This window comes from Marmota flaviventris, chromosome 19, assembly GCF_047511675.1.
Source record: "Marmota flaviventris isolate mMarFla1 chromosome 19, mMarFla1.hap1, whole genome shotgun sequence".
Classification (NCBI taxonomy): domain Eukaryota; kingdom Metazoa; phylum Chordata; class Mammalia; order Rodentia; family Sciuridae; genus Marmota; species Marmota flaviventris.
In genome coordinates this window covers 19646264-19671847 of record NC_092516.1, presented here as the reverse complement: position 1 = coordinate 19671847, position 25584 = coordinate 19646264, and the positions used below count along the sequence as shown (strand labels likewise).

The window sequence follows — 25584 nt, the reverse complement described above, 5'->3', positions numbered from 1 at the left end:
GGCCGAGGCGCGTCTCCGTGGGCCAGGCCTCCGACTGCGCATATGCCCAGCGGCCTGTCTGGGGCAGCGAGCCGGAGAGTGCAGGCCAGGTGCCGGGGGCAAGGGCACATCTGACCATGGAGTGACGGGACAGTGTCCAGCTAGGCAGGCACTGTGACCCATATGAAGAACAATGGCCAAGATGGAGAAGCAAGGGACAGGGACGGAGCGTGCGTGGGACAGGTTCCCAGTGTGCGAGGGGGAGAGAGTGGCAGGTTTGCTGAATGACCACGCGTGCAGTTAGGGCGCAGAGCAGGGGGCTGTGACCTGTGCGTCCTCCTTTTCTGACTGCTGCTGTCCTCCCTGCCGCCTAGGAGAGTCCCAGCTCCCCTCTCTGCCCGGGGCCTAGGAAGCTCAAGGGCAGGGTTTTCCCCGGGAACCTCCTGGGACCTGACTTCCCCCTTCTCTCCTTTCCTGTGGATGGTGGCTGGAGAGTGTGCCTCGTCCAGGAGGCAAAGAATCAGAATATCACAAACCAAGGCCACTGGGTGCTGGACACTTTGCATTTTTTAAACATGTCATTAAATCTCTGTGGCAAGCCTACAAATGGGCGTGATTAATCCCCATTGTAAAGAAGAGACTGAGGATCAGAGAGCTTGCAAGTTGCCTGAGAAATCAAAGCTGGAGATTGCAGAACAGGCCTCGTTCAAATCTTGCTCTGTCTTGTACCAAATCCTCTTCTTAAAACCTGGTAGTATCCTGGCCTCTCAGAGGGGGCTTTTCTTTTTAAATTTTTTTTTCCTTTGGTACCAGGGATTGAACCTAGGGACACTGTAGCTCTGAGCTACATTCTCCATCTTTTTTATTTTTTTATTTTATTCATTTTTTTAGTTGTAGTTGGACACAATACCTTTATTTTATTTATTTATTTTTATGTGATGCTGAGGATTGAATCCAGCGCCTGGCACAACCCCAGCCCCCCTTTTTAGTTTTTGAGACAGGGTCCATAAATTGCTGAGGCTGGCCTTGAACTTGCAATCCTCCTGTCTCAGCCTCCTGAGTTGCTGAGGTTACAGGCCTGCCCGGCAAGCTGCCTGGCTTGAAGGGCACTTTGGCACCTGGGGTAGGTACCTGTGTTATGTGGGCCCTGCCGATCCATTGGGTCAACCCCAGACCATCTTGGTGCCTGTGCTGAGCCAGTCACAGGACAGGGAGCTTTGCCATTACTCAAGGCATTTCGGGCTTTTTAAAAATAGGGCAGACAAACTCCACTTAAAATATGAGGGGTGTGGATTAAGTCAATGCAGAAATGAACGGTGGAATCGGGTATTAGACAGGGGTCAGGGACTAACGCTAAGAAATATTAAGTAAAAACCAGGTACCATCAAAGTCACCTGGACACCTAGACGTGTCCTTAAACTTCTGACACCGTGTCCCAGGAAACGTAACTAGGAATGCTTGCCCTGGCAGTGTCCGCTCTGGGGACGGGGCTGAGACCAGTTAAACAGGAAGGAGGACCCCTGGCTGGGGGGGCGCAGCGGTGGGGCAGGCACAGCAGGGTGAGGCCCAGTTCCCACCTCCCACTGCTGGGGAAGGGGAAAGAAGAGAAGAGGGATCTCTCCCTCTCCCTCTCCCTCTCCCTCTCCCTCTCCCTCTCCCTCTCTCCCTCTCCCTCTGATAGTCTCTCTGGCCGAGGGCCATGGTCAACTCGGCGTGTTAACTAGTTGTCATGGCATAGGGCAGGGTCCCCCGCTGCCTGATCTTCCTTTTCCTTCCTTCTCTCTCCTTTGGCCCTCTGTGGTGCTGGGTGGCACCCAGGCCTCACGCGTGCCAGGCCAGCCTGGACCCTGGGCTCCCCCGCCAGCCCTGAGTCTCAGTGGACAGCCCTGCTGCCTGGCCCGGGGCTGTGCTCACCAAGCGGGCCCTCGGAGTGCGCGGCCTTCCGCGGGGAGGTCCTGGGCTCCGAGTTGGCCCCGTTGACGTAGACGGAGAAGCCCTGCTCCAGGTGCTGCAGCCTCAGCTGCGCGGGGTCCTTGGCTCTCAGATGCCTCAGGATCCTGCAGGAGAGATGGTCACGGGACATCTGAGCCGCCACCGCCCCAGGCCAGAGGTGAGCTGCTTTAGGAATGGGGACCAAGGGGACGCTGATGGGGGGCTGTGCCCAGCTGGTCACCTACAAACAGCCCCCAGAGGCCGTTTCACACGCGGGGAAGCTGTGTGGGGCCTGCAGGGGACGTTCTGCCACGGTTCTGGGGCTCAAATGCACGTCAGCGACACTGAGCACATGCAGCCCCCCCGGTGGTTGACACAGAAAGGAGGCCGTTCCCTGCCACACACAGCTGGGTCTCAGAGACCAGCACCTTTGTGCCCGTTTACATTGTGTGGAGAGCAACAGTTTATCAGACGGGTGACTAAACGGGCCTAGGGTGGAGGCCCTGTGGGAGGCCTCTCATGGCTCATCAGGAAACAGCCTTTGCCACACGGGGCAGCCCTAGTTTTTTTTTCTTGAGTGAATATATGTGTTCCCGGTCACCCCCGATATCTCAGGTGCCACCATTTCACGCCCCAGGGAGGCTGAAATACATCAGCGGGGGCGCTGGCTCATGATGGATGATATGATGTCACACCCCTTGGCATGAGTGTGGCCAGGTCTCCGGGTGAGCTATCCCTGGGCCCCCGCCTCACATTTCACACCTGGCCTTGACACACTCCTGACACTGCACTGCCACCAACCACAGAGTGTCCTTGTCAGCCCTGCCAGAACTGCGGCCATGGGAGGCCACACTCTGCAGGGCCTACCCAAGCACCTCCACACCCGCAGCTTGGCCAGATTGACATAGAAAACCAATGGTCAGGGCTAGAAATATGGACCTGCCAAGTCAGAAAAAGGTACACTTTCAAAAATAACTGCAATCAGACAGGTGCGGTGGCACACACTTGTAATCCTGGCAGCTTGGGAGGCTGAGGCAGGAGGATTGCAAGTTCAAGGCCAGCCTCAGCAACTTAGTAAGATCCCAAACAACTCAGTGAGACCCTGTCTCAAAATAAAACATAAGAAGGGCTGGGGATGTGGCTCAGTGGTTAAGTGCCCCTGGGTTCAATCCCTGGCACCAAAATAATTAATAATAATAATAATAATAATAGCAATCACATAAAAGGTGACCACTGCGGGGATCTGGTCAGCCTGGCAGGGAGCTGCCCCGCTTCCCTCCCCTGGGCCTCCCCAGGGTCTCCAGGCCTGAGGCCCTGGGGAGGCCCAGGGGAGGGAAGCGGGGCAGCTCAAGATGCCCATCTGCACAGCAGCACTCCTGGGTGTCACTTTGTCACCCCCACTTAACAGATGAAAAACTGAGGTCCAGAGAGGACCAGCTACTGGCCCAACATCACCCAGCTGGTTGGTGGCAGGGTTAGGATACAAGTTTAGGCGATGGCTAAATCAGAGTTGTTACCCAAACAAAGACCTCTTCTAAGTTGAGGAGATGATGCTGAGACGGGCAAACGTAGCCATTGCTGGAAACTCACAGAAGGTTCTTGGAAGAAAGACGGAAACCTAGCCAACGTCATACGCCTGGTGCTGCCCGGCAAGCTCCCGCCAGCCGGTTATTCCCGAGATCCACCCTGGGCAAGGAGACGGCTTCAGACAAAGCCCTGAAGGCCGCCCAAACTTCCAACCCAGGGAGGGAGAAGTCGGGGTGTCGTGGAGACATAATAACTGCCAAGACCTGGTGGAAAGACGGGGCTGTCTGTGACCTCTCTACAGGCTGGGGGCGGGGGGGGGGACGAAACGATACAAAGGGCCTAGGTACAAGTGTAAATTTGGGGGCAAAAAAAGCGTCTGTGGACCCAGAGAGGACGGTGACAGAGGGAGACTTCAGTCTAGGGGGAGGCAGGCGTGGCGCTGGGGCGATGTCTTTGTTTTCTGTTTAAGTCCCTGTAGCGGGTCACACATCCATCTTGTCACCACGGTGGCAGGGGCATTTATTAGGACTGCTTATCTCCTGCCAGCTGGGAGCCTGGGAGGCGCCTGATTGTTAGGCAACGACAGAAACAGAGGCAAACACAAGTCACCGGGAGACGCTGTCCCCAGATGCCAGGCAGCTCGGGGAGCAAGGGATCAAGGGATGCTGGCCCTGCGCGGTGGAGGGAGCTGCCCGCTGCCCTCCCTGGGCCCAGGGCCTCTCGGTTGCAGCCTCCCGTCCTGGGACCTGGGGCTGGGCTGCACGTGCGTCTCTGCTCAGGCAGGATGATTTATGAAAACGTGGATTCATGAAGCTGATAAATTAGGAGACAATTATTCAGACGGTGAAAGGAATTGCTAAAGGAACGCCCCACCCCCTGTAGCCAGCGCATCAGTGACAGTCAGGTGGCATCAGGGAAAAGGACTCTCTCAAAAACTGATGGGCTACTTTGCATAAAAAGCTGTCCAAGGTGGGGGATTTGGATAAATCTGATCGGTTCCCGCCCCGTCTAACACCCAGCCCCGGGCTGGCAGGCCTGTGATCAGCAGCTCAGGAGGCAAGAGGATCATGAGTTCAAGGCCAGCCTCAGCCAACGCGAGGCCCTAAGCAGCTCAGTGAGACCCTGTGTCTAAATAAAATACAAAATAGGGCTGGGGATGGGGCTCAGTGCAGAGTGGCCCTGAGTTCAATGCCCAGGACCAAAAAAATCCCAGGCCTGCCCACCAGCTGGCCACGACCCCTGTCACTACGGACATGTGCTACGGCTTCGTCTGCATGCTTGGCTCTTGTCCCTCCTCTCCCACCGAAGGCGAGCGCCTGGGCACGGGCATCGTCCCGCCAGCGGTGCTGCCTACAGCGAGGACCGCAGGACGCTCTCAAGGGCTCCTTCTAGAACCAGCCGCCCAGGGAACTGCGGGCCTAGCAGGGAACGCAGAGGAGCACCCGACCCACAGCTGGCGCCCACCGCGGGCACACCACAGCCGCGGGTCCCACCTCATGCTCATGGTGGCCTCTGGGTCACCGGCACCCAGGGCTCTAGTGCCCAGTGGGGAGGCGCAGGCCCCAAGTTCAGAGTGCAGGGCCCGGGGCGGTGGGGGAGCAGGGCTGGGCGCGGGCACTGCCGGAGCTGGGGGCTTGGGGAGCGTCTCCTCCTCAGGGGCCAGCAGCGCAGGGACATGGTGGGGACACAGAAGCACAAAGGGCAGCTGCACTGTTGCTCCTGGGGCTGCAGCGTGGGGGATGGGGCTCCTGACTGAATGTGGTCCCTGGGCCATTCGAGGCCCAGGACTGAGGTCCAGCCACATGGCTCTCGGGACCTTTGTTACCTCCATCTGAGGGTCAGCTCTCTGCCTGTGGCCTGGGGAGAAGGCGAGTTTGAGATGAGGAGCGGGGAGAACGGCAAACGGTGACCTGGGCACAGGCTGCCCGGCCTCCCACTGCCCCGTCCCCTGCGTCCTTCAGTGGGTGAGTTTAAGGGTGAGCCTGCCCGAGACCCAGGGCCAGGGCAGCCGCCCGCGCTCGCCCGCCCCGTCCCCCACTCTGCCTCCACAGCGGGCTCAGGGGACAGCGGGCTCCCGGCTGGGACTCAGGAGGGGGCAATGAGCCCAGCTCTGAAGGACATGGGGGGCAGGGCCGGGTCCTGCAGGGCCCGCGCGTCCTCCAGACGCCGCCTCAGAGCGCTCCGAGTCCTCCTCTGGGCACCTAGAGTCCATGCTGACACCTCCCGGCCGGTGGAGGACACCATGGGGTCAGTGACGACCGCACCTGGGGCTGGCCCGAGGCCCTGGGCGGGTCCCGCCTCCCTGCCTCCTGCCTGGCCCTCCTCTGGGGCAGCGGGCCCCTCCGCCCTGGGCACGCTTTCCTCGGACAACCCTTCCCCAGGACCAGACGGCCATCGCTGTCCATCGGGTCTGGTGAACAAGGCTGTGTCCCCCATGACCCACGGCAGCCCCTCTGCCGTCCCCCCTTCAATGCCCTGACCTTTCCAGCCACCCAGAGCTTAGCCCTTGGGTCACTCTGGTGGCCCTTTCATGACTCCCGCTGGGCGTGATGACACCCTGCATGCGGCTGGATGACCTGTGTCCTGGGACACAGGACAACTTTCTGCTGCTTCTGGTATGGTGACAGGCGCTCACCCTGTCCCTCCCCAGGGAGTGCCCCAGGGCAAGGGCTGGGGGCCACCTGCTGCTCCTGCCTGGCAGGTGGCTCTTCCACACACAGACCTGGACTTCCGTGGGAAAAGCCCACTCCTCTTGCTCCAGTGGCTTGGGGGGGACTGACTCTGCACCTGCCTCAGTGACCCCTCCCCAGACGTGGGGGTGGTCACTGTAGTGGGGACTGGAGCCAAGCGAGCCCATGGCAGCCTCAGCACTTTCGCTAAGAGAACTGGGAAAGAAATGCATCTTCCTTTTGAGGTGGGATGTAAACCGAGGCTTCACTGGTGGCTTGAGCCTTGGCCAGGGAAGTCCCCACCTGAGAATGACCCACAAAGGGAAAGAGAGGAAGAGATGGAGAATGACTGACTGCAGTGACATAGGGCAAGCCCCTGGATCCAGCCACACCTGAAACCTTGATTTCATGAGCTATAAGTTTCCTAGTTGTTAAATCCACTTTTCTTGGGCTTCCGCCCTTTACCACCTAGAGTCTGGGGCATCCTCCCTGTGCCAGGTAACGCCGGGCCCTGAGAGGGGCTCACAAACATCCTGCTGAGTGACTGTCAGAACAAGGTCACCTGGTGCCCGCTCGCTTCCTTCTGGGGTTCCAGGCAACCCCGCTGAACAGCGGGGTGTCATCTCCCCGAGGCCTGAGTAAGGCTCAGACGCTGGTTTTCTGCCGTCCGTAGACCTGGTCTCCAGGTAAATTGGTTCAGTCCCTACTTAGTAACGCAGGTGGCTGGCAGCTCGGGGGATCCCTGTCTGCGGTTATGTATGACGACAGTGCGGCCAGCTGCACCACCTCTCAGCTTGCGAGAGACCGTGGTGTCCCCCCTGTGGCGCCCACTTGGTCCCCTGTACAATGGGCGTCATCACCCGTCTGCCTGGCTGGTTGGACATGTCGGGCTGCGGTGCCGGGCACGGGGTTGGACTCGGCAAAGTGCCCCCGAGGCCCCCACCCATGGCCGGGCTCCCCCTCTCCACGGCTCGCGGGGAGACCTTTCACCCAGCTCCGCCTCTCGTTTCCTGCCACCAGACGCTCCCTCCTGGTAACAGCCCCAGGTGGCCGTGCTCAGTGCCCACGGGCTCCGGCTGCCTGTGGCGCTGACCTTGGTTCTGGAAACCCTCCCGCGGGCTCGGGTTGGCACCTCTTTGGTGGCACATATTGACCCCCCGATTCATGAGGAACAATTTGCTCATAAGGAACTGTGACACTGTCCCCACGGGTCCCGTGGAGATGATGAAGCCATCACCCCCATGTCCATGGCCCCTCCCGCCAATGACCCTAAGAGCCACCGCGGCCTCACCGGGGGCCTTCCACTGTTCCAGTTTGAGGTCGCCCAGGATGGGGGAGGTAAGGGCGCCACCTGGGCACCAGGACACTCTCCACAGAGAGGCGTCGTCACTAGGGGGCATCTAGGTGGGAGGGCGGGCGTTGCCATAGAAACAGGGCTCTTACTGGATGCCAAACTCGGACGCAGGGGACTACCCTGTGCCACGAGAACTTGCTCCACACAGCGCGCCACCAGGGGCCCTGGTGACACACACCGGAGTCCAGCCAGGCTGACGAGACCTAGAGCCACCTGCAGGAGGACAGCCTCCCGGCGTCCCCTGCCCTCCCCCAGGGCACAGAGGCCCCTGTGCCCTGCCCTCCTGGCCCGACTGGCCTCCCGCTGGCACTTTAATGTGGACACGTCACCGACACCCTAAAGCCCAGGGGATTTCACACAGATTCTGGCAAACCTGGAGGACCTGGACCCTGTGGCCCGTGTCCCCACAGAGGACAACTGGCCTGAGCTGAGCAGCGTGGGTGGGACAGCTCCCGGTGCCACTGTCACCTCCAGTCAGCCTCACCTCCGCCCGGCCCAGACCCACACGGTGCTTGGCTCTGCGGAGGGACCCACCACCCGCTCTGACCTTGACCTGAGAGGTTTCAAGGAGTCAACATCGGCCCCACTGACCCTCGACACAGAGAGAACCGAGTCCACCTTGACGTAACACAGGTCAGGTGTCACGGGCTGTCACAGCCTGTGCGGTGGCAGCCTGGGCTGCTGAGGTGACTGTGGCACAGTCCCTGCGGCCTTCTCCCGACACTCACGGTCCCCAGAACAGAGGCCCACGGCCGCCCCCTCCCCCCCACCAAGCAGGCTGCCCAGGCTCCGTCACAAGATGCAGTGGCCTCAGCGAGGGGAGGGACAGGGCTGGGGCTGCAGGGGTAGCCCAGCCCTGAGCGGGGACGCGGCCCCCCCGGCTGACACAGGCCCGCGTGCGCTGACAAACCTGAACGGGTCTCTATGTGGCGGGATGAGGGCCGCCGGGCGGCTGCACTTACCGGTTCCTCTGCTGAAGCAATATTAAATACTCATCGTGCCTCTCATCAAAGTCTGTCACCATGTCCTTAGTGTCACCCTGAAAGGAAGAAACAGAGCGGTGTGACACCGGAATGCAGGGACGCCTTCACTGAGACCAGCGCTGGCTGCGCGCACCACCCGGGAGGCCGAGAGGCGGAGGCCGAGAGGCAGAGGCCGGGCTCCCTGGGCGCGTCGCTCGGGCGACCCAGGGCCCCAGAGACCGTCTGAGGGCCCAGAGGGCCTTCGACACACGCAACTTCCACCGTCGACCAAGGGGCTGGTTCCGGGGCTGGCTCCTGTCCATTCCTCGTGTGCCTCTAAAGTCAGGGGCCTGCCCTGCCCTGGGCCTTAGCCGTCTCTTCTCTCAGCGCTCATGACGTAGGGACTGGACTGCGTGTCCAGGGGCCGCCCAGGCCAGCTGTTCAAAGGGGACCTCGTGCTCTCTCGGCCATTGCAAGAGGAAGGCTGCTTATCACACACACCGCGGCCGTTACAGAAACAGACGCCCTGAGAGCGAGGGCCGTGAGGGGACAGCGGCCATCTGCACCTCCACCTGTGGAGACAGGGCTCTGTGGGAGACCACTCGGGGCCCTGCTTCCTTCCTGCCTCTGAAGTTCTCTGTGCTCCTCCTGGGTCACGTGGCCTCAGCTCAGAAGCCAGTCGTCATGGAGCTTCCCTTGGCCACAGCCGAGTCCTGGTTTAGGGGTGGAATGACCAAGTCCGCCTGGGACTTTGATGATCCCTAAGGAAGGAGCTGCCCTCTTTCCCCTGGGGAGCAGGGCAGGTGACGTGCGGCCTGCAACTGCCTGAGAATAAAGCCAATTAAAAAGACAGCAGATCCAAGAGACGGAGAGACGCAGGTTCCTAACGACACCATTTGAGTCCCTGGGTCCACCCAGGCCTGAAGAATGATCTGGACGATACATTCGTGGCTTTAAAACTCCAGGTGAGCCTCTGTGCTCTCTTACAGATTTTAAGTAATAAACCATGATCTGACCACCAGAGACAAGCCCTGATACAATTATCACTGCTTTATGGAGGAACGATGAACTCGTGATACCTAGATACACGTCGAGTGACACACGCATGTGCGAGTCAAGCCTCGGTTATCATTTGATGATATTCCTCTGGACGCTCTCCTTTGCTCACAGCGTACACAGACGTCTGCACACACACGCACACACACAGACACACACACACACACACGTTCTTGTAAACAAAAAGGAGGTCACACTACAAACATATAATCTGTAAACAGCTTTGTGATTTGCTGCTTCTTAAATAACTTTTTGACAAGAGATGGATTAAAAATACAGTGTCAACTTGGCGTTCGTCACGAGTGACAGAGATCAAGATCTCTGTAGTTGGCAAATACGGCATTTGGAACAGAAATGCGGTTTGTGTGAGAATCCTTCTGATCATCAGGGGAAGGAAAAAAAGAAAGGAATTTCCACCATTCTCTTCTTATCGTCCCCAAATCTGTTTTAACCCTATTAGTCTACTGGAACCCTCCCTCAGGGGGACCTGGGCCCACCTCAGACGGTCCCCACCCTGTGATGGTTTGGCTTTAGCGATGCACAACTGTTCCGTCTTTCAATTTCAGTTCAGTGGTCACTGAATTCCACTTGGTTAGGAACCAGGTTTTATAGATGGTGTGAAATGGTCTCACCCAGATGAAGGCTGCTGTTCACCATCCCAGCAGGTTCACGGCAGGCGGGGCTAAGTCACGGTGGTTGCTGGGTTAGGTTTATCAGATGCATTTCCTTTTTCTTTCTTTTTGGTACTGGGGATTGAACCCGGGGGGCTTAACCACTGAGCAGCATCCCCTGCCCTTTTTAATGTTTTAGAGACAGGGTCTCATTAAGTTGCCTAGGGCCTCACTAAACTGCTGAGGCTGGCTTTGAACTCGCGATCCTCCTCCCTCAGCCTCCTGAGCTGCTGGGATTCCGGGCCAGCGCCAGTGTGCCCAGCCTAAGTGCGTTTTCAATAACGGTATTTTCAACTTCGATGGGCCTATTGGGGTGTAGCCCCCTGTAAGTGGGGGCGCCCTGTGTAATGCTCTTCTCTCCTCCTCCTCGGTGGCTCTGGGCTGTGGGGACTTACTGCTGACCTCCCCTTCCCCACTCTCGACTTTGGCAGTGCTGCTTCTGGTGGCCCTTTGCCTGACCTCTGCTGTGCATGGTCAGTGTCTGTCTGTCTCCTTCTGCCTTCACATCTCCCTCCAGTTACAAAAAGTGGGGTCCTCTGGTGGGGATCCCAGAGTCACTCCTAGGGCAGCTGAGGGCCCGATGCCCCCCTCCCCCGCATGCTGTAGGCCCCGGACGCTGCAATCTGCTTATCTTACCTCTCCCCTGACCCCCTCTCTCCAGAGCCACGGGGAGAGGACACACTGCGGCCACCTCTCCTCGTCTCCTGACGTCTGTGGCTCCTGAGCCTCCCTGGGCCCTGCCAGCTAACCTGGCCAACCAGGACCATGCCATCGTAAGAAAGGGTGGTCTCAGAACGTTACCAGAATCGTTTAAAGACAACTGGCAGTAGTCACTGGCTCCCTGACCTCTCTGGCTTCCTGAGGTGCCCACGCAGGCTGCTCTGTCCTCCCCTGGCTCTGGGAACCCGCCTCATCCTGGGTGTTTGGAAGGCACAGGAGGCCTCAGCCCTCGGGGGCAGCGGCTGCAGGACGCTGGCTCTGGGGAGAAGGCTCAGCGCCATTCAGAAGGACAACGTGTGTGACGAGGACCATTCACGGGGCATTTCCATAGACATGAGTCTCCTTTGATCTCCACGGCGACTCTCGCAGTGGTCATTATTGCTCCATTTAGCAGACAAGGAAATGCATCTGTGCATCTTCCCGGAACACAGATCCCTCCACCGCAATTTACATGACCATTTTGAAACACCGAAATGACCGCGGATACATTATGGAACGGAATAAAACATTTGATGGCATTTTTAGAAGAAATAGGGACTTCAAAGAGTCCAAGTCTGTGCTGGGCTGGCCTGGCCCTCTCCCCACCCGCCAGGGTGAGCATCTAACTCTCCTGCGCCAGGAGGGAGATGTCATCAGGAAGACTGGAGGGACAAGGCCAGCCAGCCAGCCTTGCTGCTTCTCGAATGCTGATGTGACAGAGCACCTGGGCGTGCGGATCCGACTCTGCGGGCCTGGGAGGGGCCCGGGAGGGGCCCAAGGGCGCAGTTCACATGAGCTCCTGGTCTGGCCTGGGGACCACACTCAGAGGAGCGAGGCCCACACTAGCCAGCGTGACCCCTCGCTCTTCTCCTGACCACCACCCGGTCAGCTGGTCTCTGAGCTGGCCTGGGGAACATGAGCTCCGAGTGCTCCCCCGGCTCCACGTCACAGTGCGGCCACCTCGCTTCTCTGTCGATACAGTCAGTGGGTGACGTGGGACCTGCCTGCTGTGGTTTGGAAATACACGGCTCAGGATGATATCTGGGCCCCAGGGTAACAGCACGGGAGGTGGTGGGACCCTACGAGGTGTTTGGGTCGTGAGGGCTCTGCGTGCTTGAGGGGATGGGTGAGGCTGGGATGGGCCACGCCTGCAGGAGCAAGCAAGCACTCATTCTCCCGAGACTGGTCAGCTTCTGTGAAGCGGGTTGTCACCCAGCCGGGCTGTCCCAGGCACGTGCTTGCCCTTCTGCTTTCTACCATGTTCTATTCTCTTCCTCCTGGCTCCTGGGCTGAGGCCCACGGTGTGTGTATGAGGCACGAGCTCTGCGCTGAGCCACATCCCAGCCCCCCATTCCACCATGTTCTGCTGCTCCTTGCTGGGAGCTGTGGCCATGCCCTTTGGTCTCCCCACGCTCCAGAACCAGAAGCCAAATAAATTTCTTTTCTTTATACATCACCCAGACACAGGTATTCCACTATAGCAACAGAAGACAGACTAAGACAGGGTTAAATGTAGAGTGGAGGTCGTAACAGTGGGGAGGACTTAGTAAAGCACCCATCACTTATAAAGTTCTCGAGATGACCCCTCACTAGTCACATCGACACTTACAGAACTTTGTTACTGAGAGAGTATGAATCCCAGCCCCTGCCACCCCACCTGGTGCTCGCCCCTGACCTGCCTTCTGAATTACCTTCCAGTCTCCAAAGATTCTCCAGACTCCAGCTCAGTTCCAAAGTCCCCATGACCCCTCCCTTGCCACCCTCACCCCCATCCCTTAAGTTCATCCCCAAACCCTTCAGTTAGTGTTAAATTATATACAATACACTGGGAAATGGCACAGAATTAAGTGAACATTGTTAGCATCTACATAAACTGCTCACTGATTATCTGGGGATTTGGAGACTTGTGTGTGTGTGTGTGTGGGGGGGATCCTGAATTCTATTTACCTCTCCTGAGCCTCAGTTTCCTTATCTGCAAAAAGGGGATATTCACACTGTCTACCTCACAGGGCTGCAATTGAATCAACTAGAATAAAAGTGGAAGTAGTTTAGGATCATTTTCCTTCTTGTTTTTCTCCCTTTTTAAAATTTAGTTTTATTTATTTTTAATTTTTTGGTACTGGGAATTGAACCAGAGGTGCCCAACCCCTGAGCTACACATCCCAGCCCTTCTTATTTTTATTTTTTATTGTATTTTTTTATTTTGAAACAGGATCTCACTAAGTTGCTGAGGCTGGCCTCAAACTTGTGATCCTCAGGCCTCAGCCTCTAGAGTTGCTGGGATTAGAGGCGTGGGCCACTGCACTGGCTCTGGTTCTTCTTCTTAATTCCCACCTTGGATCACAGATTCCTGGGGGGCAGCCTGCAGCATGGGGGAGGGACAGTGCAAGGGGAGGCTGGGCTTCACTGTGGCTGAAGTTGATCAAGCACTTTCCATGGGCCAGGCCAGGCCAGGCCCCCCTAACCCTTTCCATGCCTGACTTAGCTCACCATCGCCACGCGCCTAGTGGGGCTCAGCTCTGCCTCCCTCGCAGGGCGCTGCATTTTGCTGAGGCTTTAGTTCCTTGCTTATAGAATGAAGGTAGGAAAACCTAAGCCACCAGCAAAGGCGTCACCTCCCTGCAGAGGGCCCAGTTCATCCCCACTGTCTTCCATGGACATTTATCAGGTGCTTGCTGTATACATATGTGACAGTTCTCTTATCCTGCCCTGCCTGCCCTGCCCTGCCCTGCTCTATTCACCCTATCCTGTCCTGTCAACCAGGGCCCCATGCCCACGAGGCTCTGCTCTACCACTGAGCTAAATTCCTGGCCTGCAAATAGGTCAGCAAGAGCTCTGGCCTAGTGGACATTTGCCCATGCAGAGGCCATGTGGCGTAGCCATTGATCGGGTTGGGTGGCACTTTAGGGGTAGCCCCAGTGTCGTAGAACACAGTACTGAACCCTGGACAGACAGGGCTTTACATCCTTTCTTTGTTAGCATAATTGCTCTTGCACTTTGGGACCTTTATTAAATACAATAAGGACTATCTGAAGACGAGCATGCAGTGCTGTCAGAGCCCATCAGATAACCAGATGGCTCCTGAGTCTCCAATGGGCAGGCAGCGCATACAGTGTGGACACACTGCACAGAGGAAAGATGGACGTTCCAGGAAGGAAGGAGCGGGGGCATGGGGTTTAATCCTGCTACTCTGAATGGCATGTGACTTAAAACTTATTGTTTATTTCTGCAATTTTCCATTTAATATTTTTGGACTGTAGCTGACTGCAGATAATTGAAACCACAGGAAGAAAACTTCAGATAACGGGGAACCACTGTACCCCAAGTTGGACTGCTTCTTCCCCATCTCCTCTCCCAGGCTGGGCCACAACCCCCGTGGGCCTTCCGAGGCTGCCCTCATCCCTGCAGGCTGCTCCCCGACACAGCTGGGGACCTGATGAAAGGTGACTGGAACTACACTGTCCCTTTGCTCGTATCTCGCGTGGGCTCCTCACCAGGACAGCCACCCAACAGCACTGAGCCTCTGCTCCCACCTCTGACCCCCCCCCACCCGGGCTCCAGGGCCCTAACGCCCACCTGCCCCCTCCTCAGGGCTCCTGACCCTCCTTCCTTCCGCCTGGAGTGCTCTCCTCCCAGGAAAATGCCCAGATCCCTCACTCCTTCAAGCCTGGCCAGTCCTTTCCTCCTCAGCGAGGTCTTCCTTGGCCACCTGTTTAAACTGTCAGCCCTGAGCAGGTGACGACCGCTGATTCTCAGTGCCCGGCTGTCTCAGTGGCTAATGACTCACCGACTACGCCTTTCATTTACTGGGACGACCTTCACCAGAGTGCAAGTTCTAGGAAGGCAGAGGACTCGTCCCTCTGAGGCCACAGAACAGCGCCGGCAGACAACGGTGCCCTCGTAAGTATTGACTGAGTGAAGGAACATGAGAGGTGACATCTGAGCTGGAATCTGAGGGCCAACTGGGCAAAAAGAAAGGGAGAGGCCTTCCAGGGCGCAGAAGCTGCCGGTGCGGAGGTGCAGGGGCTGGAAACGCACGCCACGTGCAGGGACGGACAGAGACCGGGTTTGCCTGGAGCCGCAGGTGCTGGGGGGACGGTGGGGGATGGTGGCGGGGGGCAGGTGGCACACAGCGAAGGGTCTGCGGAGCCAGTGCTGGCCCCAGAGAAGTGCAGAATTTTCTCAATGGCCATATTATTAATTCTCCCCGGGGAAAAACTGGAATTGGAAGAAACGCCAAGAATTAGTTGTAATTAGACACTCAGCAGAGGCCCCACTTGAAGGCTCATGTATTCCTTGGGGCCAGGATATTGGGGTTCTCCTCGACGTGGCTGATCGGAAGTGCTGAAGCCTGGGGTGCGTCTGTGACTCCCAGGAACGAGCAGCTGGGAGCGTAGTGTCACCTTCTAGGGCTTCACAATGACTTTGCAAGGAAGGGTCGGGTCCCAGCAGAGAAGAACAATAACTCACAGTGGGGAAAGACGAGGCCGTGTGTACCCCTGTCCAGGGTCCAAAAGTCTGGTAACTCCAGCCCAGCGCCTCCCCAGAGCCACACGGTAACTGAGGGACAATTCAGTAATGGCAACGCTAATGCTCTGGGTCACGGGGCTCCGTAGGTCACTTTAACTGCCCTTTCCCAGGCCCTCTCTATGTGCTTATTTAATTCCCACAACGAGCCCTAGGACCATCCTCCCCATCCTACAGTCGAAGAAACTGAGGCTTTAGCTGATGCAAACTGCCTGAGGGCCACAAAACACCTGCCCAAGGGCGACACCAACCTAGGGGCAGCAGAACTGAGGACAGAGATAGAAACCAGATCCTCCTAACAGTGGTTAGCCCCTATATCTAGCCATGCCTGAAGCCAACTCTGTGTGGAGCCTTTAGGACTAATGATACTCTGAGGAAGCTTCTTTGTTTTGCGGCAGTGCTGGGCCTCGCACACACTGGCAAGTGCTGTCCCGCTCAGCCCCAGCCCCAGCCCCATGACTTTTGTTTGTTCGTTTGTTGTTTGCAGTGCTAGAGACAGAACCCAGCGCCTGCATGGGCCAGGCCGAGCTCCACTGCTGAGCACACCCCTCGCCCAGAAAGAAGGTTCTTTTTATTTTTCCTTGGTACTGGGGACTGAATCCAGGGATACTCAACCACTGAGCCACATCCTACACCCTAGCCCTTTCTTAAAAAGGTACTTTTTAGTTGTAGATGGACACCATGCCTTTATTTACTTTTATGTGGTGCTCAGGATTGAACCCAGGGCCTCACGCATAGGAGGCAGGGGAGATCCACCACTGAGCCACCATCCTGCCCCTTCCTAGTCTTTTTATTTCTATTTAGAGACAGGGTCTCGATAAGTTGCTTAGGGCCTCACTAAGTTCCTGAGGCTGGCCTTGAACTTGAATCCTCCTGCCTCAGACTCCCAAGTCACTGGGATATAGGTGTGAGCTCCAGTGCCTGGCTCACGATTTTTTTTGGTTTTTGTTTTTTTGTACCAGAGCTGGGACCCAGGGGTGCTTAACCACTGAGCAACATCCTCCTGCCTCAGCCTCCCAAGCCAGAGATTACAGGTGTGCACCACGGTGCCAGCCAGGCACAACGGATGCTCTTACTGGCTCTATGCCCACAACAAAAGATGACTCAAACAGATCTTATAGTGTAAAGCTCCCACTCTGCTTTCCCAGCGACTCTGTATATCCCAGGGCTGTGTCGTTAAGTCCCTCGTGTATCTTGGCTGAATGCAAAAAGACTTCGTATTTGCTAACCTATCAGACTTGCTTCCATCCACAAAGAAGGAACGATAAATACTCTGCATTCAATATGCCTGTGTCCCAAACAGAAGCCCCACCATGAGGCCCTACACCAGTGGCTGATACTGCCCCCTGGAGTTGGAACAAACAAAACACCTCACAGCCCGGAGTGGGCGTCCGGAGGAAATATCACGGCTGTGTACCGCCAGATGGGTAACCAAGGGCAGAGGCTGGGTTATTTTTGGAAAATCTTAGACTTACGCTCATTATCACCTCTCCTGCTGTGTACTACTATTTATCGCTACCAATACAATACATCCCGTGAGGTTTTCTCCTTAGTTCAGGGTTTAGAGATTATCCATGCAGATCTCAAATCCTAGATTTCCTCCTGGACTCCAGGTCACAGTACGCTGTATTTTTAAAAAATGTTTCCCCCTCAGCTATCTCAGGAATCATTTTTAAAATATAACTGATAGGAAATAATCAGCATTTTTTATTGTCAGAAAAGTTTTCTAATAAAATTGCATTGTGCATTGTAAATTATCTTCTTGGCTGGTGAATATGGGTTTGTGAATTCCTGAAGGAGCTTGCTCTAAACAGGAAACTTTAAACGCTATAAATGGAAATCATTAGTGCTTGCCATAAACCAAAGGTAACTGCAGATGTAAATACGGAGCCACTGAAATAGGAGAGGTTTACGGAGCCACCTCTGAGGCATGGGGGGGTGTGCAAACCGACACTGGCCCCTCCTCACTCACACCCCAAGTCTGTGCTGGGTCCAGGGGCTCAGAGCGCAGCTAGCAGAGCCTCCCACACTCACCGAGTGCGGCCCCTGCACGGGCACTGATCTCAGGTGCTGTGGACACAGCAGTGGCACATGCAGTCCACATCCTAATGGAACAACCAGGTGACTTTACAAAGTCAGACCCACAGGATGGCAGCCGGAGATGGGTGCCATGGAGACAGGCAGGCAGGGACATGGGGGTGGCAGGGGACAGGATCCACTTGCCAGTGGCTCAGGAGGCCTCCTTGGCAAGGGCGCATTCAAGGGGCACTGAAAGCCAGGAGGAGGTGATCGGGGGAGCCAGGAACAACAGCGCCCAGGCGGGGGAGCACCCTCAGTGTCACTGGGGAGGGTGCAGAGGCCAGAGAAGCTGTCACGGAGCTCGAGAGGCAGGGCCTGGAGGGCTGGGGCGGGGGGCTGACCTGGCCAGCCTCTGGCGCCCCTGCAGCTCGGTGGGAGGCCTTTGGCCTTACACGGAGGCCACCTAGAAGCTACTGGAGGGTTTGGCAGAACTGGCGTCATCTCACCCAGGTGTCAAGTGAGTCCTGAGTCAAGAAGGGCCGAGGGCTGGAGAAGCACTGCAAAGGGCCTGTGGCAGGAGGCCGAGGCGGCGGCCTCCCGGGAGAGCCCACGGGGGTGGGGCTGCCACACACAGCCTCTGCCCCCTAAGGAGGGGGGTGCTCCTTCTACCCTGGGCAGCTGCAGAGCAGCCTCTGCCGGCAGAGCCTCCGAGTCCTGCAAGACGGCCCTCGGCCCGCTAGGACGAGGGGCCGCAGGGTGAAGTCCCCAGTCTGTTTCCATCTGCCCGATTTGCACCAGGACCTTTCCTTCCAGGGGAGAGGGCCTCCCGCCCAGCACAGGTGACCCCAGGAGCCACCCAGGCCCTAAAGGGGAAAGAAACGAGGGCCTCCTCCTGTGCTTCCTGCAGATGCCCCCTGGGCTCCTGCTGGACGGGCGCTGGGCTATGGCTGCAGAGGCCACCTCCTGCGCATCCCAAGGGCCACCCAGTGCCCTTCCTCTTCAGCGGGTGCCCTTGCTGTCTCCCTGCCTGGAACGTCCCCTCTGTGAGGCTGAGCTGGTTTGTGCCCTGACTATGTACCCCACGAGCCCAGTCCTCAGCCCTTACCCGGGCTTCTCTAAAGCACCTGTGTTTTCCCGTCCCCCTCAGGAGGCTGGACACACGTGGGCAGGCACGGCGCACAGTCCGGCACTGCCCCGTGGGTCGCGGCAGCTCCTGGCGCCCAGGAGGAGCCATGAGGTAACTGTGGGGAGGAAGGAAGGGGGAGGGAGGGATGAACGGAGGGAGGCAAGATCCTGCTCTCAGAGAACCTGGCGAGGAAACATGGAGGCAGCTGCTCCAGCGCAGCGCAGCAGGCACCTGGAGGTGCAGGCAGGTGGCGGCTGGCACTGCTCTGCGGGGCCTGGTCAGGAAGAGCTCCGCAGGAGACTGGGTGCGGGCAGGGGCTGCAGGAGGGAGGGCGGTGTCAGGGAACAGCTCCAGGGGACCCCGAGCCCCTCGGGGCTGGGGTGGGGGGCTGGGGTGGGGGTGGAGGAGGGACCCGGCAGGTGGGCTTCAGCCCAGGGAGGGCCAGTCCCACCTTCACAGTGACAAGGAACCTCACTCCTGGTCTGGGGGGCACAGCAGAGTTCTGGGGCCCCAAATTGGCTTTAGGCTCAAAAATGAGTCCGGTTATTTTCCACACAAGACAACGCTGGTCTGAGAATTGAGAGGTGCCAGGTAACGTGACGCCCCTGTGCCACCCCCTCCCTGGCCACTGAGGGCTTCATTCCTCCCCGTCCTTGCCTGGCTGCCTTCTGGCAGGTTCCAGCCAGGAGGGGCTCCGCGACGTGCTGCCTCACCTCAGGCCACAGGAATGGAGCCGGCTGGCCACGGACTGACCTCCCCTCCTCTGAGGGGCTCCTGTTAGGTATTTTGGTCACAGCAACAAAAAACTGACTAAACCAAATGGAATATTCTCCGGGCCTCATCTTAGCTCCTTTTCTGTTGCTATAACAAAATACCTGAGCCTGGATGATTTACAGTGAAGACATGGACCTGGCTCATGGTTCCAGAGTCCCAAGAGAGTGACCCCAGCCTCTGCTCAGCTGCTGGCGAGGGTCTCATGGTGGGAAGTGGGAAAGCGAGTGACCTTGCGCAGCAGACCCCGCAGAGAGAGGAGCCAGGAAGCTTCATGACGCCCTCCTTCAGGTGGCAAAGCTACCCTTGAGGGGATCACGGGGATCCCTCCACAAGGACGGCTCCCTGACACCCGGCTCTTGGGGGCTGCTCCTCAGCGCTGCTCCCCTGGAGGTGGAGTCTTAGTGGGGCCACCACCCCAAACCACAGCAGCCCCAGGAAGGAATGAGGCAGCGTCCAGGCTCCAATAGGGACAAGCCTCAGCAACATGATACCAAGTGACAGAGGCCAGCCACTGAAGGCACAGGCTGTAGGACTCTATTCTTATGAGATGTCTAGAAGGGGCCAATCCAGAGATGGAAATGGGGGGGGGGGGCGGTTACCAGGGAAGGAGGGGGGGACCCGCCCTCGGTCCAGGTCCCCCTGGAGAGAGGTGCCCACTCTGAATCAGCTGGTGGCCATGGTGGCGATGGCAGCACCACCCATACACACTGGCCGGACACTTTAAAACAGGGCATTTTGTTATGCGGATTACGTACCAATAAAAATATTAAAAAATGAGATGGATGAGCGCCCACCTCGTGGATAGAAATTGCTCAGAGGCCGAGAAGACGGGCTCCATGGCGCTGGCACCCAGGACGATGCCGATTAGAAACGTTTGGTTGTTCCTGAATATGGGGCAGGTTGAACGCAGGTGGCCCCAGCTCCCTGTGTTGACACCGCAGAGGGGACACCCGCCGGACACCCCACAAGGGATAGAGTGAGGCTCTGGATTTGGGAAGGATCCCGACTTCCCTTTGCCGTGAAGGACGTTGAGCCAACGCCTCTGGCTGGCTGGGGCCTGTGGGGGGACACTCAGCGCAGGCTACCAGGCTGTGACGGTGACACCTGGGCTGTACACCAGCCCTTGAAAGCTTTGCCACGGTGGCAGACGAGGAGTGGCACCAGGCTGGAGGCAGAAGGCAGGATCTAGGACGTCGCCAGGGAACGAGGGGGTGGTGACAGAGGAGTCCCTGCAGAGCTACTGGTGTGTTTGTCACAGAGACTGGGAGCCGGCGAAGCCGAAGCCGGCGAGGAGGCCTGGGACGGGGGCTGTGGGGAGGGGACAGGGGCCAGGCGTGCAGACTGTGGGAGGGTGGCCAGCTGTGTCTAGGAGGGAGGGAGGCTGGGACCTCCTCAGCCCAGGGTGGCCCGCTCCTCCCAGAGCGGCCACAAGCTCCGTCCTCCTGGCCTCCCGGCCTCCTCCTCTCCCTCCAGCCTGCAGCGCCAGGGGCTGGGCCAGCGCGCCCAGGGGCAGGTCGGGAGCCTGCGGCAGATGAACTAAAACAAGAAAAACCAACAAAACAACAACAAGCAGCATCCGGCCTCCATGTACCCAGACCTGCCCCATGCCCTGGAGCCCACCCAGAGGAAGCCACACGGTGCCCAAGGAGAAGGGACAACGTGCCAGGCAGAGGCCCCATGTGTCCTCCAGCTGGGGACTGTCCAGCTCTGCTTCCAGGCTTGGGAGCTGACAGCCCTTCTCCCACCCCGAGGCTCTGCCTCGCCTCCGGCCTGGGGCAGTGGAGCTGGCCAGCCCTGGACCTGACCAGCCCTCCTTCAGACAGATAGAAGAGTAAAAGAGCCAGCGAACACCAGGCGTGAATCCCAAGACCGCAGCCCCGGGACGGCAGGTCAGAAAGCCGCTGCACAACGGTGACTCATGACACCAAGGTACAACAGCCCCCAAGCTCCCCAGATGCCACTTTTATTCTTTGCAGTCCTGGGACCTGAACCCAGCGCGCTCTCTGTACCTCTGAGTCACACTCCCAGTGCTTCTGGTTCTTGCTTTGAGATGGTCTCCCTATGTTCCTGAGGCCCCCTGAGGTGCTGAGGCCGGCCTGGAACTTGTGAGGCCCCTGCTTCGGCCTCGTGGCTGCTGGGCTCCCAGGGAGCACCATGACACGAGCTCCGGGTGTATTTGGGTACACTCAGGTATGTACACACACACAAAGAAAGGTCTAGAAGGTGGCGGCCAGGCTTCTCCAGCGGCAATGGTTACTCCAGGCCAGGGGTTGGGGAGAGAAGGAGGTAGGGAAAGACAGGGGTGAGCAGAAGGGACTAGAAATGGTTTTTATTTTCAAGGAAGCCATTCTCATTATTATCCCACAAGTAATCACCTTTTCCAACCCTCCCTCCCTCCCTCCTCAGAAAAGGAAAACAATCAGGCCAGGCACCTTGGCGCCCACCTGTGATCCCAACCACCAGGAGGCTGAGGCAGGAGGATCTCAAGTCCAAGACCAGCCTCAGCATTTTAGCCAGGCCCTAAGCGACTTAGCAAGACCCTGCCTCAAAAACAAAATCAACAAATTAAAAGGGCCGGGCACGCGGGATGGTGGTAGAACGCCTCTGGGTCCGGTCCCGGGGGGGACAGTGTCCACTTCATGCTTTGAATAGAGCCTTGCTGCTCTGCCCTTGGGACTATTTCTAAATGGTCAGGTTCTTTCTCTTCCTCTCTCCTTCTCTCCAGCTCAGGGACACAGGATGACTCTCCTCCCACCTGGGCAGAGCTTCCTGTCCAGGAGCACGGCCCTCCCACTGCAGGAGGAAGTCACCCAGACTTGGGGACGGCCCCAGAAGGTCTCAGAACTGACCGTCTCCCAGGTTAGCCAGACAGAGAGCACCTGGAGTGAAGGCTCGAGTCACCTCCTTAAAACCCCCTGGGACAGGAGTCCCCTGTGCCTCTCTTTTTCGAGCAAACCAAGAAAACGTTTTCCTGTTTCTCAAACCATGTCCTGGTCATCGGATGGCATCGGAGGCCAGGTCTGAGCTCTCAGTTACACCAGTGCCAAAAAGAAAGAGGGAAACCATCCTCAGTGTTCAACCCCCACCCAGACCCCGCCTCGGGGGCTCCTCCCCACCGCAGGCTCCCCGACCCCTGCCCGCGAGGTCCTGTGAGCTGGACACCACTCGGGATGATCCTCAAACCTGCATACGCAACGGCCATCTTTCTGGTCCTCAGACCAAAACTCGAGGTCCTCTGGGGCCCCTCCATTCCTCTCCCAGACACGCCCCACCCACCCCACACCCAATAGGCTGACCTTCCCAGGGCCCGGACCTGCCCCTTCTCAGCAGCCCTGCTGCTGTCCCCAGGCCAAACCACCAGCACCCCTTTAGGGCTCCCCAGGGGCCTGGCGCCCCTGCAGCCTGCTCTCCACCCCAGGAGCACAGCCTGTGAGAAGCTGCAGGTTTGACTTTCAGGGTGGCTCCCCCTCACCCCAGCAAAAGCCCTCACCCTTACAAATGGCTGCAGGCCCAGTGTGACCTGACCGAGACCGTCCTAGTCTCTCACAACCCAGCCCAGTTCCTGCCCCTAGGCCCCACTGCCCCTCCCCCAGCTCCACAGGGCTCCCCACTTCTCCCCTCTCCGTGCACCCATCAGCCGGGCCTTCCCCAGGCCCCCAGGCCCTGCCCGGCCCCCACCTGCCTCACTGTTGTCCCTGACGCGCTTCATGCCTTTCTTATTTGCTGACAGTCGGCCTCCAACCCCGAGGACATGGAGTTCAGGACCGTGAGGCTCTGAGGGGCCCACGGAGGGTCTCCAGGCCTGGGCCAGCCCAGGGCACCACAGGTACTTGAAAACACCCCCAAGTTCATGAACGCACGTGCTCGCATGCCTGTGCCATGAAGTCCCCGGCCCCGCCAGCCCCAGTGACCCAAATGCTACTCCCGCTGCACAGGGAGTCGTCCAAGGGGACGCGACGGAGCCAGAACTTGACCCCAACTCTACAGGACTCCAGAGTCTGCTCTTGTGCCTTTCAGGGTCACATCCCTCCGTGAAACGTGGGTTCTGAGACACGGCGTCAACTGAGTCGTCCAGAAAGAAGTACCAAGGACCTCTGCACCCTGGCCAGGGGCTGAACTGTGGTGACGACACACGGTGGGTCCCTCGCCTGAGTCAGTGGCCAGTCCTCAGTGACACACAGCGGAGCCAGCCTGGGCTGCCGCAGAGACCCAGGGCCATCAAGCCCGGCTCCTCCCACGCAGGCTGCGCGCCTGGGGCCTCACTTCCACGTGTCAATGTGCAGCTATCCTCTGTGTCACCCTGTCCTGTGAGCCAGCGGGCCACAGCACTGAGTCCTGGGAGTCAGGTCAAGACAGACCCTGCCACCGGCCGTGGCTGGCTGGACCAGACCCAGGGAGTTTGGATTCAGAGATTTGGGCAGGGTCTGGCGACTCTCTTGGAAGGGGGAAGTGAACTGAGGCGTCACTGGTGGGGACTCTTCTCTGCCAGGTGAACTGAGAAAAAGAGAAAGCTGGGCTGGGGCGGTGACACAAGCTTGTAATGCCAGTGGCTCAGGAGGCTGAGGCAGGAGGATCCCAAGCTTAAAGCCAGCCTCAGCGAGTTAATGAGACCCAGTGTCAAAAATAAATAATAAAGTAAAATAAAAAGGGCTGGAGACACAGCTCAGGGGAGAGTCTCTGGAGAGCTCGTTTGTACCAAGGAGGAAGAATGACACCGGAGCGGAGGGCCACGGGAAGAACTGAGAGGCGCCTCCTGGGACCTGGGACCAGGAGGGCTCCGGCTGCTCCCGTCACCCGATGCGTCCCTGCCCTTGGCTTCCTGGAAGTGGCCGCTCCCTCTCAGAGCTTCATGATGAAGTCACCTGTCCTTCTGCCGCTGCAGCTAGGTCGAGTTTATTTTTTTAACCGAGTCCTAAGTAATACGAATACCCGGCAGAGCTGCTCTAAGAAATAAAAGTAACACATGAAAAATGGTTCCTCGGTGTCTGTCCCTTGGTCAATGACACCCACTGTGGTCACTAATGTGGTTGTTGTGATCAAGCCACAAGGACATGCTAATACAGGACCTCGGCCAATTAATCATCCTACCCAGTCGTCTAGATTACTCTTCCTGGGAAAGGGGGCACGCGTGGGCTCTGTCCTTGTCCTATCCCAGGCCATAATTTTACCAATGGCTGTTTATTAAGTCTGTGGATGACATTCAGATGAGGGACACTTGGAAAAACCTCGGTGACAGATTCTGAGTTCAGATCAATTTCTGTGGGCTCCACGGTGGACCTTTACGAGGCGGATAAAATCCACATGGACAAGGTCAAGGTCCCAGGCGGCAGAAGCCTGGGAGGGAAGCGTGGCCTGGGGAAAGTTCCGGGACAGAGACAGAGCATTGGGCTCAGGTGCTTGGCATGGTGACAGCTGGTGTGGTGGCCTCAAGCTCTCACCCAGGGCACACACGGTGGCACGCTGGGACCTGGAGAGAGGAAGGGTACTGATAAGCATTGGCACCTGCTGGGTGCCAGGCCCCACCCCCTGTCAGCTGACCCTCCCATTGACCCAGTGAGGTGGCACCCTTGTCCTCATCCCCACAGCACAGGGAGGGTGCCAGGCTCCGAGGTGGAGCCCAGCTCTCAATGGGCAGTGCACCCCATTCCACAGGGGACCAGTGCATAGCTGGAACGTTCTGTCTGGTCCCGATTCTGTCTCATTTTAGAGGAAAACTAACTTGTCCAGATGCAGGTGACCAGGAAGGTGAAACCCTACCAAGAAGTCACCCTGAGAAGGGATGGAGCTGGGCAGACCAAGAGCAATTGGCACATTGTCCTCTCCCACCCACGCATGTCCTCAGAAAGGACACCTGCGAGGACGAGGAGGGGCAATGGCAGATTAAAAATGTGGAGAAGTCCCCAAGGAGTGGACGGATGGCAGACAGAACCGGAACAAGACAAAGAGACACGGGCAAAGCAGAGGAGGCGCTGTCCAGGCAGAGGGTGGCCTGGGCGGCTCCAAACCAAGCTCATGAGCCCAGGGAGGGGCAGGCCTGGGCAGAGGGCGGGAGAGTCCCCACCTGCAAGGGAGGCCAGAGGTGGCCCCCTGATCCACCAGCCTCTGAGAGCCATGATGGTGGCCACTGGGACAGAAAGGACACGGATGGAAGGACAAGGGAGGCCCTGTGTTCAGAAGACAGGCCACCACCACCACCACGCTCTCGCGACAAGTCCTCCCCTCTGCCACAATCGCTGTGGCAAACTAAGAAGACACGGTACCCCCCAGGGAGTCCCACCTGGGTCCATCC

At 58.0% G+C, this 25584-nt stretch overlaps 1 protein-coding gene across 4 annotated transcripts in view; it reads right to left on the bottom strand.

The window, feature by feature from the left end:
- Katnip (katanin interacting protein) overlaps positions 1-25584 on the bottom strand; it is a 141700-nt gene that overhangs the window by 87247 nt on the left and 28869 nt on the right. For all 4 annotated transcript variants that reach the window (XM_071605631.1, XM_027948690.3, XM_027948688.3 and 1 more), the window contains 2 exons: positions 8424-8500; positions 1894-2036 (listed from right to left, as the gene is read on the bottom strand). In XM_071605631.1, coding sequence (XP_071461732.1) covers positions 1894-2036; positions 8424-8485 — 205 coding nt within the window. In that variant the 5' untranslated portion in view covers positions 8486-8500. The remainder of the gene's footprint in view (positions 1-1893; positions 2037-8423; positions 8501-25584) is intronic.